The sequence below is a fragment of the Gadus chalcogrammus genome, chromosome 11 (genome assembly GCF_026213295.1).
Source record: "Gadus chalcogrammus isolate NIFS_2021 chromosome 11, NIFS_Gcha_1.0, whole genome shotgun sequence".
NCBI classification, from domain to species: Eukaryota; Metazoa; Chordata; class Actinopteri; order Gadiformes; family Gadidae; genus Gadus; species Gadus chalcogrammus.
The window spans coordinates 22,563,679-22,583,476 of record NC_079422.1 but is presented as its reverse complement, the minus strand read 5'-3'; the positions used below and the strand labels follow the sequence as shown (position 1 = coordinate 22,583,476).

The following is a 19,798-nucleotide window of genomic DNA, read 5'->3' as shown; positions in this document are numbered from 1 at the left end:
CCTCGTGTTCGACCCGCATGTCTGCAAGCGCGCTCGCCATCATGCTCTCAAACTCCACCTGGCGCCCGCTGTCCAGCTCCACCAGACGAGACTGGTGGCGATGCTTAGTCTCCTTCAGTTCCTAAACACACACACACACACACACACACACACACACACACACACACACACACACACACACACACACACACACACACACACACACACACACACACACACACACACACAGACACACACACACACACACACACACACACACACAGTCACACGCACACACACACACACACAGAAACAACGATTTAAAATAAATATCTGGAGAGGCCGATTAGCTGAACAGTGGCCATCTAGCTCGCAGAGTTAGCCTGGCGGAAGTCTCTAGCTAGCAGAATTAGCGTATCGGGCACCTAGCTGCTGCTAGTAAGTAGAGAGAGTGTGCCGGAGACCTAGCTGTAACTAGCGGAGTAGCTTGGCGGAGACCAAGCTGCGGATAGTGGAGTCAGTGTAGCTTCCAGAATTTATTGAGCTTCAGGGATTTTTGCTGAGCGTATTTCTACAGTGGCCAGTGTACATAGTATGTCTAGTTTGGCTTTACATTTCCCTGCCTCAATCAACATGCTTAAAACAAATATGAAGAAAAAATAAAGTGAAACAAGGTCGAGCTCGTCCGTCATCAGCCTGGCGGAGACCTAGTTGTAGCTAGCAAAGTTAGCTTAGCGGAGACCTAGCACTAGCTACCAGAGCTAGCACTAGCGTAGCCTTAGTAAGAAGAGTTGGCGTGGTGCGGACCTCGGCATAGATGCTTTTCTGGAAATCCAGTTGCTCCTTCAGCGTCTGCAGGCGGTTCTCAGCGTCCACCCTCTGCAACATCTGCTCCTGGAGCTTAGCTCGGGCGTCGGCCAGCCCGGCCTCCGACTGAGAGGAGGGAGAGGGAGAGGGAGAGAGAGAGGGAGAGGGTGAGGGTGAGGGAAAATTTATTTAGCAACAATAATTAATGATCTGAATTTTTCATTGGGATAGATGGATTTTTACTTCAAAACTTTCACTTAGTGGCTAGTGCTTAGGCTAAATGCCTAATTCTTCAAATTATAATATCAACTGTAGGATCATGGTTTGGCCAGCAGATGTATCACACAGTTCAGCTACAGACTCTTGGGTCCTTGATACGAGACCTAGAGCCCTAGAGTTCTAGAGTCCTGATTCCTAGAGTCTTGGTACCTAGGATCGTAGGTCCTACCTTGGCCAGCTGGGCACTGAGGTCCTTGACCAGGGCCTCGAGCGATCGTTTCTCGGCCAGGGCGGTGGCCAGCGAGGCTTCCTTAGAGTTGAACAGAGCCTCCAGGTCCCTGAGACGCAGCAGCGCCGCCTCCAGATCGGACTCCTTCTTACCGTTCCTGGACAGGAGACAACAACCACGCTCTTAATGTGAAAGGACTACCCTACTGGAGTGAGATAACACTGGGGACTTTTAATGTGAAGGGCATAGGAGCCATTGTTATATTTTCTAGGGGCCCCTTTCTACACAAGAACAACAAACATCTGCTACCACTCACACACACACACACACACACACACACACACACACACACACACACACACACACACACACACACACACACACACACACACACACACACACACACACACACACACACACACACGGTTCTGTTTGAAGACAGGACACTACTATTAGACCAAACTATAAAACCCACTCACACATTCCTGCACATCTACAAACATTACTTAACAAAACACACCTCAAAACATTCCCTGAGTGTTTGGGCAACTAGCAGGCTGCTAGCCTCAGCCCGGGCTACAGAACAGTTTAGCGTTTAGGACAGGAGCCCGCTGGAACATAGACTGACAGATCCTTGGCCTTTATCTTACTATTATAAAGACACCAGACTGTTAGCAACCCTGCTAGACTTCAGGCTGGTCATTAGCCTTTAGCCTGCTGGCATATAGACACCAGACTGCTAGCCTATAGCCTAGCATACTAGGTTAACCATTGAGGCATGAGAAGCTGCTAAGAGAAACAACGTAGGATGTCCAATGTTCTGAGTTCAGAACGCTTGCGGCTGTCACATGTTCGTTTGTCATCTCTGTCCTGAGGGAACAGAAGCTGCTGTGAATGTGTAGCCTGCTTTGTCTCGTAGGGATGAGTCACTGGTTAAACATTTAGCTAAGGAAGGGGAATTCTGCTCCCTTTAAGAGCGGGAATAACATCGGTCGTAACATCTATAACATTGTCTTTATACTTTTGCCTCACAACATTACACTACAATACCACTGGGTTAGAATACACTGAGACCTTATCACTGGATTTGTAGAAAGTAAGACATTATCAGTGGGTGTGCATCAAGACATAATGAGGGCTGAAACTAAGACATTATGGGGGTTAACACCAAGACATTATGCGGTTGGCACCAAGACATTATGGCCGTTGATGGATACTAGAGTTAATACGCCCCGTCCATAATCTGCACAGGAAAGCAAACAGAGCCGTAACTGAATGTAAAATAGATTATAGAAATAATGAAATCACTTCTGCTCGGATTTATACTGTGAGGGTCTAGCACCCACTGAATGGTGAACCTTTATTGGTAAAAGACCATTTCAATCGGAACCAGCTGTGGACATGCTTTCCCTGCACACAGAAGAGCTAAAACCAGAAAGTGCCGACCCAATACTCTAGTGTGGACGTGTGAAGCCAAGCCAAGATAATCTGTAGTATAGAAGGTATATGGATAATATCTCATGTATTCGATAAGTTTTAGCAACAGGTTTAACGTATACTGCAGGGATTATCAACAGAGAGGTTGGAGATTTGGAATGGGGTAGCTGAGGCTTGGAGTAGCTAGCATTGAAGTGGACGACAGATACATTCCTCTGTTTATTACTCAGGGTAGGCTACAGGACGGAGGATGTTAAACGTAAAGTGTAGGAATATTTTCCAGTGACTCTTTGCAAAGCTTTCCTCTCATTGTCTAATGAAACTGGAGCCACACAGAGTTCCCAGTGTTCTGGTTAACTCTCTACCCTCCGACTCGAGGCACTTCCACATTCCGGCTGTTCCAAACAGCAGCCTGTTTCAATCATAGCGTTTGGGAGAAGACGGAATCAAACAAAACTTACATAACTCCACCGCATGGTCATGCTTTGGGCACACCCATGTTAGCAAGAGACCTTGAATTATCTATCCCCTCCCCATTCCCCACTTTCCCTGTCTCTCTCCCGACTTGCCCTCTCCCCATTTTCTTTCTTTCCATTGTTCTCTGTGTGTGTGTGTGTGTGTGTGTGTGTGTGTGTGTGTGTGTGTGTGTGTGTGTGTGTGTGTGTGTGTGTGTGTGTGTGTGTGTGTGTGTGTGTGTGTGTGTGTGTTTGAAATTCTAGACCCGCTGCCTACTAGCAGTTGTCTGGATCCAAAGGACTGTTGATAGTGCCTTTCAATATCAACAGCCATGGAAACAACAGCCATGGAAACATTAAGCCCCTCCCACTGCCACACCTTTAGCCCCTCCCACTGCCACACCTGTTGCCCCTCCCACTGCCACACCTGCTGCTCCTCCCACAGCCACCCCTATAGCCCCTCCCACAGCCACCCCTATAGCCCCTCCCACAGCCACACCTGTTGCCCCTCCCACAGCCACACCTGTTGCTCCTCCCACAGCCACACTTCTAGCCCCTCCCACAGCCACACCTGTTGCCCCTCCCACAGCCACACCTGTTGCTCCTCCCACAGCCACACCTGTTGCTCCTCCCACAGCCACACCTGTTGCTCCTCCCACAGCCACACTTCTAGCCCCTCCCACAGCCACACCTATAGCCCCTCCCACAGCTACACTTCTAGCCCCTCCCACAGCCACACCTGAGCGCCAAAGGGAAAGCCGGTTTATGCTTTCCTATTCAAACCATGAATTCACAAAAGCATGTTGAACCACCTTTCAGAGAAAAGGGCATTGCAGGATCCCATTCAAATTAGATACGTAAAAAAGTGATGGATTATTAAAAAACGAAATAAATAAATGTATATTTAAATAATGCATTATAAATAAGTAGCTGGATTAATAAAATCCTGTAGAGAGAGTGGCTGGACGTTATTCACAAGTGTGGATCAGTTAGAAGACGTGTAGCAGCTTGAGATTGCTTGGAGCTTAAGACTGGGCAACAGACTACTGGCCAAAAGACCACCCACCAACCCCCCCACCAACTGACACAGGCACTCCGGACTCAACAGTTGTGTGCAAACGGTACTGCATGCATACAGCTGTTGTAACAGCCCCCTTAAACACCCCGGGCAGTTGAACTGAAAGTGTACAAAGTGTACCAGTATTAAGGTACGTGTGCTATTGTGAGTTGGTCAACTAGTTTGGTGTGTTTTGCTAACTGCTAACCGTGAACCTTGATATGAATCCATTTCCTGTCTCTGGAGATAAGCACGGACCAGCCAAGATTCCTGAGCTCCATGGCAACCAAACATGGAGCGTCGACAAACCAGATTTAGCCAGCCTCCACCCAGAAGTCCTTCCTCTAAACACCAACCAGATTTAACCAGCCTCCACCCAGAAGTCCTTCCACTAAACACCCCAACCAGATTGAACCAGCCTCCACCCAGAAGTCCTTCCTCTAAACACCAACCAGATTGAACCAGCCTCCACCCAAAGGTCCTTCCTCTCAACCCCAACCAGATTTAACCAGCCTCCACCCAGAAGTCCCTCCTCTCAGCACCTGCTAGCTACACCTCGCTTTGTTTGCACGTCAAATAGAAGATGGAAATTTTCGCCTTCACAGCTGGCCTGAAAACACAAAAGCTCTGCCACAAACAAATCGTCGACCACACCCTGACCTGTTGTTCAGTGTTAAACAAACATACATCACACTATTTCACACCAACATACCTCACCACTGACACAATACACACCTAATACCTGCAATTCGAGCTTTGTAGGTGTGATCGTAACTATATAACCCTTAATCTTTATCTTAACTTTATAATTTTATCTAAATTCTCCATAATCTTATCTAAATTATACATCGTCGATCTAAATTCCAAGATACCACTTATCGTCTTCCCATTAGGACATTCTTTAGATAGGCTGCGCCGTTTCAACACCACAAATATGCTGCCGTGCAAGTGTGTCGGTACTGTCAACAGTTGTGGACTAGGCGGATACAAGTCTGTCTCTGCCAGGTGCTATACTGCTGCTAGCATTACATCCTCATACCGCATGGCCACCGTGGATGCTAGCCCAGCTACTGCTAGAGTCAGCCCATCAGCTAGCATGATAACTTCTAGCTATTAGCATCACCACTAAGCTCCCAATGATACTTCCGAGCTGTTAGCATCATGACTAAGGTACCGTGGCAACAACTAGCTCCCGGGGCGAAATAGTTGAAGATGCCCTTGTCAAGCAGCCAGGCGATGCTAAATGGCTACGTCTTTTTCGTTAGACAGGATACCGCATGCCTGGGACAGACGTAGAAGTTGAGGAAAGGCGGAGTGTGTTTGGTCTATGAGTCACCGCCCAACAGCGGCAGGAGGTGTGATACTAGCACTCTGCCCAGTACCAAGCGCTCCTATTCTACCCATTCCTAATGCTCTACCCCACCCCTCCTGTTCTACCCCACCCCTCCAGTTTTACCTCACCTCTACTGTTTTACTCCGGCCCTCCTGTTCTCCCTCGCAGGAATGTGACACCTCTACCCCATTAGCCCTGTTGGTACAGACTAAAGGGCTGATTACGGTTCCACGTCGACGCAACGCAATGAACACGCAGACGCTTTCGACGCAGTCGTGACCCTGTTCTGTTTCTGCGCCCCGGTTTTTAGTGAGCCGACCAATCACAGCCCTTGCTGCAACGTCGCCTCGACGCGAGGTTACAATTTTTTGGGAGGCGCACGTCAGGCCCTTGCGGTGGACGCAACCGAGGAGGGTCCGCAACGACGTAAGGGGTCCGTAAACCCCCTTGAGTTGTGTCGACGTGGAAGCATAACTATGCCTTCAGTCCTTCTCGGCACTTCCTCTACAGCTAAACCCACTGAGCTCCATCCAGCTCGATCGTATAACCATCTGATCCACCTTGTATATACACACCTAACCAGCAACATACCACTGCATAATCAACCAAAAATGTTTCATCTGGTTTTTCTTATGCTGTGTGCCAGCTTCCTCTTTATCTGATCTACAGGTGTGGAACTAATTAATGCTCACCTGGGCGATAGTGTGATCCACTTCCTGTTCATCTGGGGTCCAGGTTAACCTGGGTGACAGGTTTGTCCCTAGTTCCTTTTTTCTACCTGGGACAAAGTAGTGTGTGCTACAAGTAGCGTGGGCTACAGGTGTGTCGCTAGTCCCTGATGGGATAGTCTGTTCTTAGTGCCTGAGTTGCTGTGCTACAGTTGTGTTGCTAGTCCCTGAGGTGCTGCTCCTACCTGGCTTTGAGCTCCGTGTGCTCCTCCCTGATCTTGCCCAGCTCCAGCTCGATGCGCGCGCGCTCCCGGGCCACCTGGTCCAGGGTCTTGCGAGCGTCCGCCAGCTCCGTCTCATAGGCGACCTTCACCCCGGACAGCTGGTGGGTCACCTCCATGTCCGACTCCATGACGCGCATCCGCAGCCCGGCGTTCTCAGACTCCAGCGAGCGCACCTTGTCGATGTAGACCGCCAGCCGGTCGTTGAGGTTGCAGAGGTCCTCCTTCTCCTGCAGCCGTGTGATGCGCGCCGGCGACCGCACGCGCCCGCTGGACTCGCGCCCGCTTCGCTTCTGGATCGGGGTTTCCATGGTAACGAGACAGCGGCTCGACGAGATGGGACGGGGAAGACTGGCGGGAAATGAGAAATCACATAAATATAATATATATGTGTACACTATCAGGTAGCTAACCCAGAGACATGCTAGACGTTCAGCCCAAGTGCATGATGGTTAATCCTGCTGGTACTTCAAAGACCCTTACATTCCTCCTATCTATTAGAAGTGCATGTGAGACTTTGCACTCCAACTTAGGGTCAACATTTGACCTCCATAAGACATTACAAACCAGATACCATAAACCATTACACTATATTCTAAGAAGTATATGACAGAAGCACACAGTAGACAATTGCACTATAGGACTAAAGTATAGGATAAATCAGGTATGAGAAAGAAGCACACATAAGACCATTAGTATGTACCAGGTACTAGACAGAACCATACATTAGACCCTCACTCTATAGTAAGTAACAAACTATAAACCAGATATTAGACAGAAACAAACAGTGGACAAGAACACTATAGTATGCACCATGTACTAGAAAGAACCATACATTAGACCGCAGGTATAGAACTACACTATAAACCATGTATTTGGAGGAAGTACATAGTACATCAATACACTATAGAACTATAGTATACATAATGTATTAGACAGTAGACAGTCGTAATTTGTTTACAACCAACTTGTAAGGTGCAAACCACATAAAACTAGAATACCCATTCCAATGGAAATATTTTAAACTACAAAACAATATCTAAAATTAGACTGACGTCATTCCGAACCCTGTAACCCTAACCAGACACAGAGAGAGAGAGAGAGAGAGAGAGAGAGAGAGAGAGAGAGAGAGAGAGAGAGAGAGAGAGAGAGAGAGAGAGAGAGAGAGAGAGGAGAGAGAGAGAGAGAGAGAGAGAGAGAGAGAGAAGAGAGAGAGCGAGAGAGAGAGAGAGAGGAGAGAGAGAGAGAGAGAGAGAGAGAGAGAGAGAGAGAGAGAGAGAGAGAGAGAGAGAGAGAGAGAAAGAGAAAGAGAAAGAGAAAGACAGAGACAGAGAGAGACAGAGAGAGAACTAGAAAGAGAAAGAGAAATTGGAAGAGAAAAAGGGAGAGAACTTGAAGAACTAGAAAGGGATGCTAGATAGAGAGAGAACTAGAAAGGGAAAGAGAGAGAACTAGAAAGAACTAGAAAGAGAGAGAGAACTAAGAGAGAAAGAGAGCGAGAACTAGAATGTTAAAGAAAGAGAGAGAGAAAAGAAAGATAAAAAGACAAACACACACACACACACACACACACACACACACACACACACACACACACACACACCCACATATACGCATTCCATACACAGACAAACGTACCTTGTGTCAGCAGAGCTATCCTCGACTGGTGGAGGAGTCAGTCTGGCTGAAGAGAGAGGGAGTGAGAGAGGTGACAGCGAAAAAGGGGGAGGAGGATTGACAGCGAGAGCGGGAGGGGAAAAAGGGAAAAAATACACAGGAGGAGGAGTCAGGGTTACACACACAAACACACACACACACACACACACGTCAATGTAGGACTACATAAATCACACAGTATTAAAACTAGTATTACTACAGACAAACAAGAGTGTTACGTATTCTTGTCATGATGCCATTCCCTTCATTGCTTTTAAATGGTAGAGTTCTTGTTATACATATATGGTAGATATAATCCTTGTTATAAATATGGCATATATGTAATTCGTGTTATACATCTATGGTATATAGTGTGTTATATATATATATATATATATATAGATACATATATAAAAAAAAATATATATCAGCCTATGGAGATAACAACCTGAGAAATATTAACAGAGCAACCGCGCCCCCTGTCGGCCAGAGAAGGAAACACGCACACTCCCAAACAAACAAACACAATCCAGCACATCAACGCCGCTGAATTTGTAGTCCTACATCACCTGAAAATACTTCAATACCGTGGAACCTGTACACCTACACCAATGAACACCTGAACACACATCAATATACAGCCTGACCTGTCAGCACATTCCTTGGCATGCCACAGAATACTCAAATTCGCCGTCTGTAAATGACATTCATTATAGGTTACTACAACAGCAACCTCACAGCCATATACTATATTCCCTCTGCATTATTAAGATTAATACTAACTTATTGAATCTTATCTTAACTAGACAAAATCTCGGCCTTGTCTCCGCTAAATAGGCCTACATTTGAGCCAACATCCAGAAACTCACCAAAGACCGGTATCTTTAGGTTTAAAGGGAGTTCACGTCTAGTCCATGAAGTCTGTGAGTATTAGCAGACCTTTTCTTCATATTAGGTCAACAGAAGTAACCTGGCAGTGTTATAAGGCTTTTAATTATGAATTATTTCAGACCGCCGTCACCTGGACTAGACAACAGCCCCCTAGCGGCCGCTGAGGTATTTATTTATCGGCCTAAATGAAACGTCGTATTTTGAATACATTTCAAAAAACATTTATATAAGTATATATTGGTGACTTATATTGAGTGAGTAAACTTAACCAGTTTAACCCAAATCAATTAAGGTATTTACAATAGACAGAGCCGGGGCTAAGGCTAGCCTACCGTGTCCAAGGGTTATTCTCTACAACAGCGCTTTTATTGTTTTATTAGCCTAATGTCTATACGTCGTAGTTATATATTAATATATATAATGGTTGATGGAAACATAAATATTTCATTTTAATCTTAGAGTGAGGTCACCCTCACCACTCAGCACTAGAGAGAGAGAGAGAGAGAGAGAGAGAGAGAGAGAGAGAGAGAGAGAGAGAGAGAGAGAGAGAGAGAGAGAGAGAGAGAGAGAGGGAGGGAGAGAGAGAGAGAACAAGTAACGTGAGAACAAGAGATGACCTAATAGCTGGGAAAAAATATGAAGTCACCTGTTTCTTACTGTCTACCTGCCTTTCTGTCTCCCTGCCTGCCTGTCTGTCATACTGTCAGTAAAATCATCGAGTGAGCCCTGTCTTTTCTACGAAATCACGACTGGTTCCCTATGACATAATCATGTGACGTCATCATGCACATGACATCATCGCTACATGTGTAATCGCTGCATGTGGAATTATCATATTATCACAATTTGTAATATTATTCATTATGATTTTATCAAGGGGTGTTGAGTTATGTTTTGATCTTAATTGCTGGAAAAAAAATATAACTTTTACCCAAAGGGACTGCACTGAATTCACAAGGATCTTATTATTGATTAGTTGTCAATATGTGATTATAGTTGTTAATTAGCATAATATATTAGTAATCGTTAGGCTATGTATCGTTATAAACTAGTTATTATCATGTAAGATCATTATTATTTATTGTTTATCATAATTGTCTTTGTGTAAGTGATGATTGATATTATGGTTGTTGTTTCGTTTATCATTATTATGATTGTCTTTATGTTATTTATGTTTAATATGATTGTCTTTGTGTTATTGTGGCGCCATCAGGCGTGGCTTGTGTCGAGGACATCTCGGGGAGGCTGTTGAGCACCAGACGAGCCGCGCGCTCCTTTGTTCACATGGTGAATGTACGAGCATCGTTGACGGGAAGCTAAGCTAATGGCTGCTAACCAGCCCCCAGACCTCTCCACGCCGACGTTGCATGCTAAGCTAACTCCAACGCAAAATCTCTGCACTGATCCCGCGCCACCATGCGCAGCGTCGCCGCGGCAACAACGCGATACTGCGCCGCGTGGACGCGCAGCAGGCGGACAGTTTTCTGCTCAAAAGTTGCTCCATTTTCTAAAGTTGGTAGGGCAATCAATTGAGTCAGATAACATCATTTAAATATTAAGATGAACAACCTTTAGCTACAGCCAACAAGTTATATAATAGTCTCCTTGCACAAGAATGCCCATATAATGTAATCATTAAAGATGTCGCCACTGTGTCCTCCGGCTGACTGAGAGATGCTACAGACGGTAGACCTACAGGAGAAGAGAAGGAGACCAGGGTAGGCATAACGGGGGTGAGGAGGAGGCCCAGCTAGCAAGAAGAGACCCAGGTAGAACCGAGAAGCCCCGCCGAGACCAGCCCCGAGCAGACGGCCCCTTGTCCCGCCTGGTCTAGGGAGCCCGGGAGAGGAGGGGGTGGTGGGAGAGTAGGAGAGGAGGGGAGGGCGGTGGGAGGGACTAGCGCAGAGGGGGAGTTGGTTGGGAGGAGGAGGAGGCGGCACGGCGCTCTTTCTCCGCTCTGCTCCTCGTCTTTGTCTCAGTCTTTGTTCAGCCATGCCGAGCCTGCTGGTGCTAGCGGGGATCATGGAGAAAAGCGGCGGCGGCTACGGCGCGGATCTGGCCGCCGGTTACGGGAGCGACGCGTCGGCTCTGCTGGTTCCGCCCGACGAAGAGGAGGAGGAGGACGAATCGCGGCGGGCGCTGCGGGTCGCGCTGGGCCAGCTGTCCCTGCTGGGTCTCGGGGAGGGCGAGGGGGACGGAGGAGCCCCCAACCCCGGGCTCCAGGACCGGAGCAACAACAACAATAACCTGGCGGGTCTGCTGCTGCCCGGGAAGGGGAAGCTAAGCGCCCTGTACGACAGCCCGCCCTCCCCCGTCGGGGACAGCAACAAGGGACGGGGCTGCAACATCACGGAATGCGTGCCGGTGCCCAGCTCTGAACATGTGGCCGAGATAGTGGGGCGGCAAGGTAAGGTCTCCCCGGTCCCCCGGAGCTCCAGTCTGCTAAAGTTACTGCACAGATAGGATGGTGTATGGTGGTGTTTAAGTGGTTGAGGGCTGTGTGTGTGTTATAGGGCTAAGGTGTGTGTTAGTGGTGGTGTTATTGTGTGTGAGAGTCTGGTGTTATTGACAAAGAAAAGGGAGTGGTGGTCCCCCCCCCCCCCCCCCAACACACACACACACACACACACACACACACACACCCTCTGCTACACTATTCCAGCTTCATGTGCGTCCCTAACATAGGGATAGATGGTTATTTACTGATCGACTCCGATTTGATTAATACATTTAAATTTTAGAGAACCCCCCTCATTATCCCACATCCACGCCATCAATGTCAGCTCCCAGACGCACGCGACCACTGCTTCCTTTGTCGTCTGAAACGCGCGAGACAGAAACACAACGTGCTGCTGAGACGGAACGTCTCGTATTCCTTCTGTTCTATTTCTATTGGTTTCATCATATTTCTATTGTGCTTCTATTGTTTTCCATCATATTTATCTAAGGATATCATATTTATTTGTTTTTTATCATATTTCTATTGGATTTTATAAAAAAATTATTGGTTGTTATCCTATGTCTCTTGTTTTAATCACATCACATAGATAGATGTGTTTTATATAAAAAATATTAAAATCTATTGTTTGTGAATGAGCTAAAGGGGCTCTCGTTTATAAAACCTCAACTTTTAAAAAGATCTGACTCAGCTACTATAAACTTTCTTTATTCCATCTGTTTATCCTGTATATATACTATACTATATATACTATATGTTTTATATACACTGCATATATAATATAGTCAATTATATACACACTGTATATACTATAAATTAAAATGATCACGTGAACAATACAGTATATACTGTATGCACTGTATACTGTATACGGTTTACAAATTATTCTATACTCTGTACATTCAAATTATTATGGCACATTCACTGTTGGAATTGTATTGCATACATATATAATACCGTATATATTAGTTTCTGCTTCCACAAATGGCAGACAGACGCACACACACCAAATCAGACACACATGGTAGACTTGGCCATACACACCCACACACTGTCGGTGTGTATGGCGTGTGTGTGGTACGACGGTGTGGCGTGTATATGCGTGTGACGGTGTGCTGTATGTACATAACGGTGTGTGCTGTGTGCATGTGTGCATATCAATGTAGGTGTGCATGTTTGTGTGAAAGTTTGCTAAATGGATATAAATGCGTGTGTGTGTGTGATGATGAGCTGTTTGCTAAGAAGTGCCTGTAAATGTGTTTGTGTAACGTGTGCTATGTGCATATTTGTATATGAATATATCTGTGTCTGGTTGCTGTGTGGGTGTGTCCGTAACGGTGTGCATATGTGTACCTCGATCTTTATGTGTGGGTGAGTGTAACGCTGTGTGTATAAAAGCGTGTTTGTGTAACGGTGTGCATGTGTGTATTTAGCTCTTTATCTGTGTGGCTGAGTGTAACAGTGTCTTTATAAATGTGGGTGAGTTGAACCCTGTGTATATAAATGTGTGTGTGTGTGTGTGTGTGTGTGTGTGTGTGTAACCGTGTGCCGTGTGCTCTGCAGGTTGCAAGATCAAAGCTCTGCGAGCCAAGACCAACACCTACATCAAGACGCCGGTGCGCGGCGAGGAGCCCGTGTTCCTCATCACGGGCCGCAAGGAGGACGTGGCGCTGGCCCGGCGCGAGATCATCTCGGCGGCGGAGCACTTCTCCATGCTGCGCGCCTCCCGCAACAAGCTGGGCATCTCCTTCAGCGGGTCCCCTCCGGCGCCGCTGCCGGGCCACACCACCATCCAGGTGAGGGTGCCCTACCGCGTGGTGGGCCTGGTGGTGGGGCCCAAGGGCTCCACCATCAAGCGCATCCAGCAGCAGACGTGCACCTACATCGTGACGCCGAGCCGGGACCGCGACCCCGTGTTCGAGATCACCGGCTCGCCGGGCAACGCCGAGCGCGCCCGCGAGGAGATCGAGGCGCACATCGCCTTCCGCACCGGCGGCCTGCACGACCACAACAACGAGAACGACTGTCTGGGCGGCGGCGGCGGGGGGGACGGGGGCGGCAGCCCCGTGCTGGAGAGCCGGCTGCAGCAGGTGTGGGGGGGGCTGGCGGCCGGGCGGAAGCCCCTCGCCAGCAGCTACCGGCAGAACTTCCCGGACGGCGTGGCGGGCGAGAAGAGCGGCTCCTTTCTCGGGGTCGGGGACGGGGTCCAGAGCTGGGCGGAGCCCGACAAGCAGGTGGCCTTCTTCCCCCAGCAGCGCTCCAAGAGCTTCGGCGGCCTGCCCCCGCTGGCCCGGCTGTCCCCCGGCCTGGGCGCGGGCCACGCCCACGCGCGGCGGGCCCACAGCGAGCCCAACACCACCGGGGGGGGGTTCCCCGGGAGGATGGTGGCGCCGGACTCCCCGCCGGCCGGCATGCGGGACTGCATGACGTGCTTTGAGAGCAAGGTGACGGCGGCGCTGGTGCCCTGCGGCCACAACCTCTTCTGCATGGAGTGCGCCGTGCGCATCTGTGAGCGCGGCCAGCCCGAGTGCCCGGTGTGCCACAGCCTGGTGACGCAAGCCATCCGCATCTTCTCTTAAAGACACTCACTTCCTGTTTCCTGTTCCGCTCCTCCTCTTCTTCTTCTTCTTCTTCTTCTTCTGGTGCATCGCCTGCTCATCCTTCTTTACGTTCTTTTCAAAACTTTTCTTTTCGTTGTTTTTCACTAAATCTCCAAACGACCAAGCAGATATTTTAGAACTGCTTGATTTACTAAAAACATATAAGAAATATTTTTTAGTTTTTCTTTTATATATATAAATATGCATATATATTTTATAAAGGTTTTGTTTATACAAGAAGTATAGTACCTTGCTTTTTCTGTTTTTTATAACTACTGCTGTTTTCATTCAGGAAAGTACAGTAGTGTAATTTTATTCTTGAAATATTTTATCTTATCATCAAGTGGTTTTATACGAGAGGCAATGTGTTATTAGAACCAATTTAAAAATACGATTTATGGCACCTTAGAATCATCTCCATCTAAATAGGATTTTCAATCATATGTTTAAACTTACGATGGTCAACGTAAGACATTTATCGAAAGTTTTCTTTGAATTATTTCCAAATGTACGTTTATTATTAGTTTCAAAGTCTGAAGGATGGTTCGGCCGTAGGACTGTCCTGGCGATATTTATGGTAGGAAACAAGATATTTAGGTACTGTTTGACAAAGTGACGTGTGAAGGTTTCACTTTCTTTAGGCAGGAATTTGTCAAGTCAGTCAAGGAGTCAAACACTTATCTTGAGTCCTCGTTGGTTCTGAGAGTCTGTAGGACCGAACGCATAGACGGCGTGGAGCAGGTGTTCTAACTCTACCCCCCCGCCCCCCTGTCCCTCTTCATAGCGACCCACAATGCACTGCGTCTGCGCTTGGGGTGTATTGTTGCAGTGTATTGTTGGGGGCCAGCCGTGGCGTGGGGCCCAGTAGGGGCCTGCGGGGGCCCGACACGGTCGTCATGACGATTAGGGAAATGGCCCCCGCCAGGTGGGGCCCGTCCCTTGCCCCCTTTTCTCTCGGAACACTCAGCAGACGCCAGACTCATTCAGTAACGCCACTTTTATCTTTCAACATTAAAGAGTCACAGCGTCGGATCAAACAGAAACAGTTCACGAACCAAACGTAACACCTGTACGCGCGCACACACACACACACACACACACACACACACACACACACACACACACACACACACACACACACACACACACACACACACACACACACACACACACACACACACACACACACACACACACACTGTGTGGCACTAGTGTCCCTAAGAAAATCAGGGGCCAGCCTTGGGATTCCTCAAAGAGCTCCGAAAATTGTAATTGAAAGGAAAGCATAGGATTCCCATCAAGGCTGAAAGACCTTTCCCAGTCATACACACAACACAGATACACACATACGACAACACACTCTCTGAAAGACATTTCACAGTCCTACACCCAACACAGATACGCACATACTAAAACACACACACTCACGTAAACATACAGACACGCTTACACAAATACATGTCTTAGGTTGTTCTTATTTTATGAATCATTTTTATATAAACAGATCCATTTCAAAACTGAGACCTCCGCATGCAAACATCATCGTTACCTATGCGATATAAATAAACTACATATACAATTGAACAAACAATACATATAAATTACACAACGACACATTGCCACGGTAGCTGAACTGTTTCTGCCTTAATTCTTAGTTTCTCCAAAAAAAAATATGAACATTATTAAAGAAAGGGTAGCTTCCTACAGCCTTGTGAGTAAAAGAATGTGAACAAAATTAAACACTTTACGTGACATGTAAAGGAATGCACCTTATTGAAAGAATATAGATTTCCATGAAACCAAACTGACCATCGATGGTGAATATTTTAGCTCCCCTACCTCTTGTGTTACAATTGTTGTTCCCCGGTGTAGGGCTAGAGGGCGCTGTCTTTGATCTGACATCCTAGTGTTTTCCTAAGGCGAGATAGGTTCCTTATTGTAAGCAACCGTAATGGCCACGGGAGGCCCACGATAGGCAGACTCATTGTTTCCATTTATGTTTTGCAATGCATTTCATAAACACATCCCCTGAGACACTTGATAGCAAAAAAATATGAGAACATAGTACTATGTAAATGGTTAATCTTACTCAAAATATTTAAATAAGAAACATATTAAAATAGTCTATGAAAAGCAAAGAACCCAGTATAAAGATACATGTTGTATTCCATTGAACAGCCTGATGCTCACTACTGACCTCGCGGCCAGTAGCCCAGTGGTAGACTCCTGTGGAGGGTGAAACAGCAATAATATGGTCAGACTCTGCAAAAGAGTACAATTTGGTCTTACTTTGAAACTAAAAACGACGACATTGACTGTATCTTGTTCTCCAGCCTCACAGGGGGGACACACACTTTTGAGTTTTATACTTTTTGAGGCTGCATGTCAATGGAATATCGCTCGTTGTGTCCTGAACATGGGAACCAACCCACTGTCTTTGCGAGTTCCTCCCGCACTGGGGTTCTCTGTGTGATCCCAGGCGTCGATGTTCAATTGCAGGGGTTATGTTGCCAGGGCTCAAAACAAAGATTGGACAAATATAAAACTTGTTAATAGAGGAACCTTAGTGAAGATATAACTCTAATCCGGATGCAGAGGGATCTAGCCAATAAGCAACGCATTCTAGCCCACCAAGTGGTTTGTTTGACGACCGAAAAATACAGAATAGAAATGAATCTCAGACACAGCCAACTGTTACCCTTTTAGATGATTCCCTCCTTGTTAAATGAGCAAATTAGAGGAAGCCTTATTGCATTATGAATCACATACTTGTGTCTACAAAACTTCTATTTGCGGTCACAACATAGGCTGTGAAGGCCCCCGTAGCTGGTGGTTAAATAGATCAGCAGCAACAGTCGTTTCCTGGTGGTTCAGTAGATCGACAGCAACCGTACCGTTTTCTGGTTGTTGATGATCTGAGTTTTGGAGTTTGCTCTCCCATTGGAGAGGCTTCACCTTCTGTTCGGTTCCCTTTCATTACTTTGTATTTACTTCAGTAGAAATAGAAATGTACGCTCGAGAAAACATATCAACTTCTTTCTTTCCTCTTTCTTTTTCTAAATATTGACAATGTTGAGTTTTTTGGGATTTGATGGAACTAGACTTCATGCGATCATTTGTTGTTTTTTTAAAAAGAAAAGGTGGAATGTAACCAAAGAACAAGAAAAACACCTTTCTGAACAGAGGACATGTGTTTATTTATAGTTAAACAATGCTATGGCAACCATGATTTACTGTATCGGGATGTTTGAAATAATACTAATTTAGCACTTATAAAGACGACGACTTGCTGCCCTGTGAAAGACAAAATGTAATGACTTCATACCAGAACACTCGCTGAGATGTCGGAGACACATCTGATCCAGGGGTGTCCTCTTTAACGCCAGTGTTTGCAGGGGCCTCGTGTTTTCAGGGGTCCCCAAGCCTCCGTGGTTAATGAGTATGACTTTGTTTGGGAGACACAACTGCTATGTTTAAGGCCATCTCCGGAGGCACTACCGCTATTCTTAAGTTAAAAATGCATGATAGTAAAACATAGAAATGTCAGTTTTAATACAAATAATACCTGTTAGGAATACAACAACCTGATCCGTGTGTATAAAAGCTTTAAGTCCTGAAACTGGATGAAGGTTGAAATCTACATATTTACCTTGTAGTTTGACTGACTGATATTCAAAAGTGAAATTATGATTCTTATAAACCATTAAAGTATAAGGTTCATTTATTCAACTCCCCTAGTATAAGACCCACTTCCATATAGAGACCTTGGGAGAGCACAGTATGGTTCATTCATTTCATCTTAGTGTTATTTACAACGTTGTATTAAGATTACATGAATAGTAATGATAGAAACTGTTGGTGTTTTTCTTCTCTTTATAGAAAAAGCTCGTTATGCATTTATGTAAAATCCCTTCGTAAGCAGTGATAGGAATCCCTAATTCAATCAATGCACTTAAGCAATTTGACCGAGCGTCGAAATCCTTGCATTTGAATGTAAAGAGATCTCTGCTTCACGCACTTCTTCTGCTTTTTGTTACATTATCAGTGAGCTTTAACGTGATTGTTTTGTTTATTTAATTATTTTTTTATTGTTGATGAATTGAAGTTGAAGAATTTTGAGGTTTTAGCATATATTTCAGTTCTTCCACGTACATTTATAGATAACTGAAACTAATAAAAAAAAAAGAACATATTACAGTTTTTTCAAATCTATTTTGCTAACATGGGTTATGGTTTCATAGAAAGCAGAGGAAAAGTCAGTATCTGGATGTTATTTATGAAAACAAAACATATTTATGAGTAATCTTGAGACATTTGTTTTTTAATTAAAAGTACAAGAAGTTAATATATTTCTAAACACAGGAAGGCCAGTTTCTACTTATAAATATGAAAAGTTTAGAAGTTTTTTATTTATGAAAGTTTCCCATCTACATGAGATAAATAAAGTTAAGTGATGTGGCGTCTCCACAACTTCATACAAGCATTCTGTCGAATACCGGCGCACTTGAAATGGTGTTAAGGACAGAAAATCATAGGATGGTTTTTAGGATTGGATTTATTTTGTGCCTGGATATGCATTTTTCCTGCTTCAGTAGATCGGATTTGCTGTTGCCCCCCCATGTTACCAACCCTTTGCTCTTAATCTGAACTGACTTCGACTTTTCTTTTAGAACAACATGTTCACATGTGGAGAGATCTCACTCAGTCTTAGAATAGCAACAAGAGTGGAACGAGCTTCAAGCGGAGGATCCAAGCCTTAATAAGAAAGCTTCCCGCTCCGGTGATAACACACACGATGGCGACACACCGCACTGTTTAGTTAGTCTACAACTACACTCAGATACACCTCTTCAGTCATAGCCGTACTAGTTTGCATGCATGTTGTCTGGTCATGTAGAAAGGGGCAACTAGGCTTGGTGTTGTGGGTTTGACAACGCCGGGTCTTTTGGACCTCTGTAGGTTTCCGTAGTTTAATCCTCTTTGGACCCCAAGTGGGAGCCCCCCCCCCCCCACCCACGACAGCCTCTTGGCCTGGTTATACCTGCAGGCCCTGGTGTAGTTCCACCTCCAGATCCTGGTTTGGTCTACCAGCACTGAGGGTGGGTTTGCACTACCAGTATCCCCCCGACGGACACCAGTGGTAATAATAAAAGGGTGATGCGATTCGGAGGCTCCCGTCTTGCCAAGAGGCCAACCCAGTAGGACTTCATATTCTCTGATAGTGGTCTGGTAGTGGTCTGGTAGTGTTGTTAGTGTGATAGTTTCTGCTCTGTGGTTACGGTTAGGATGGAAACATGTTCCCAGTCCCTCCAGGGCAGCTACTCATAGCACATGGTTTCTGTGAATTACATTTTTCTGGAACATTTTTATTATTAATGATTATTATTGTAACTGCGCCATATTAGTTTGTTTTATTTGTTATTTTTCGAAGATTCAAGATGTATTGTAAATGTTTCTAATAAAACTACATTCGAATAATCCGATGTATTTTTTTTTTGTCCTGCAAAAATGTGCGATAATATTATAATTAATCTCACACACATTCCTTAATATCAAATATATAATAAAAAATCATCACCCCACAATTCACATTTCTTATTTCAGATGAAGTAAAATAGAACAAATATATATGCGTCGATCTATCAACAAATACTGTTTATTTATACACATGCAGTCCAAATATACAGAAATAAGAATAAAAAGAGACGTCTGCCTTCCAGTAGACAAA

General features: G+C 45.6%; 2 protein-coding genes across 2 annotated transcripts in view; one reads left to right on the top strand and one right to left on the bottom strand.

The window, feature by feature from the left end:
- The window catches only part of LOC130392597 (lamin-A-like), a 15,094-nt gene extending 6,913 nt beyond the window's left edge, over positions 1–8,181 (bottom strand). Inside the window, exons 1-5 of the mRNA XM_056603151.1 lie at positions 8,104–8,181; positions 6,430–6,816; positions 1,235–1,391; positions 787–912; positions 1–121 (exon numbers count right to left, since the gene is read on the bottom strand). The exon at positions 1–121 is cut by the window's left edge and continues 50 nt beyond it. Coding sequence (XP_056459126.1) covers positions 1–121; positions 787–912; positions 1,235–1,391; positions 6,430–6,776 — 751 coding nt within the window. The 5' untranslated portion in view covers positions 6,777–6,816; positions 8,104–8,181. The remainder of the gene's footprint in view (positions 122–786; positions 913–1,234; positions 1,392–6,429; positions 6,817–8,103) is intronic.
- Positions 8,182–10,938: 2,757 nt separating this feature from the next.
- mex3a (mex-3 RNA binding family member A) lies at positions 10,939–19,564 on the top strand. The gene is made up of 2 exons (XM_056603149.1): positions 10,939–11,419; positions 13,034–19,564. The coding sequence occupies exons 1-2, from the start codon at positions 11,005–11,007 to the stop codon at positions 14,047–14,049; spliced, it is 1,431 nt and encodes a 476-aa protein (XP_056459124.1). The 5' UTR covers positions 10,939–11,004; the 3' UTR covers positions 14,050–19,564.
- The last annotated feature ends 234 nt before the right edge of the window (positions 19,565–19,798 follow it).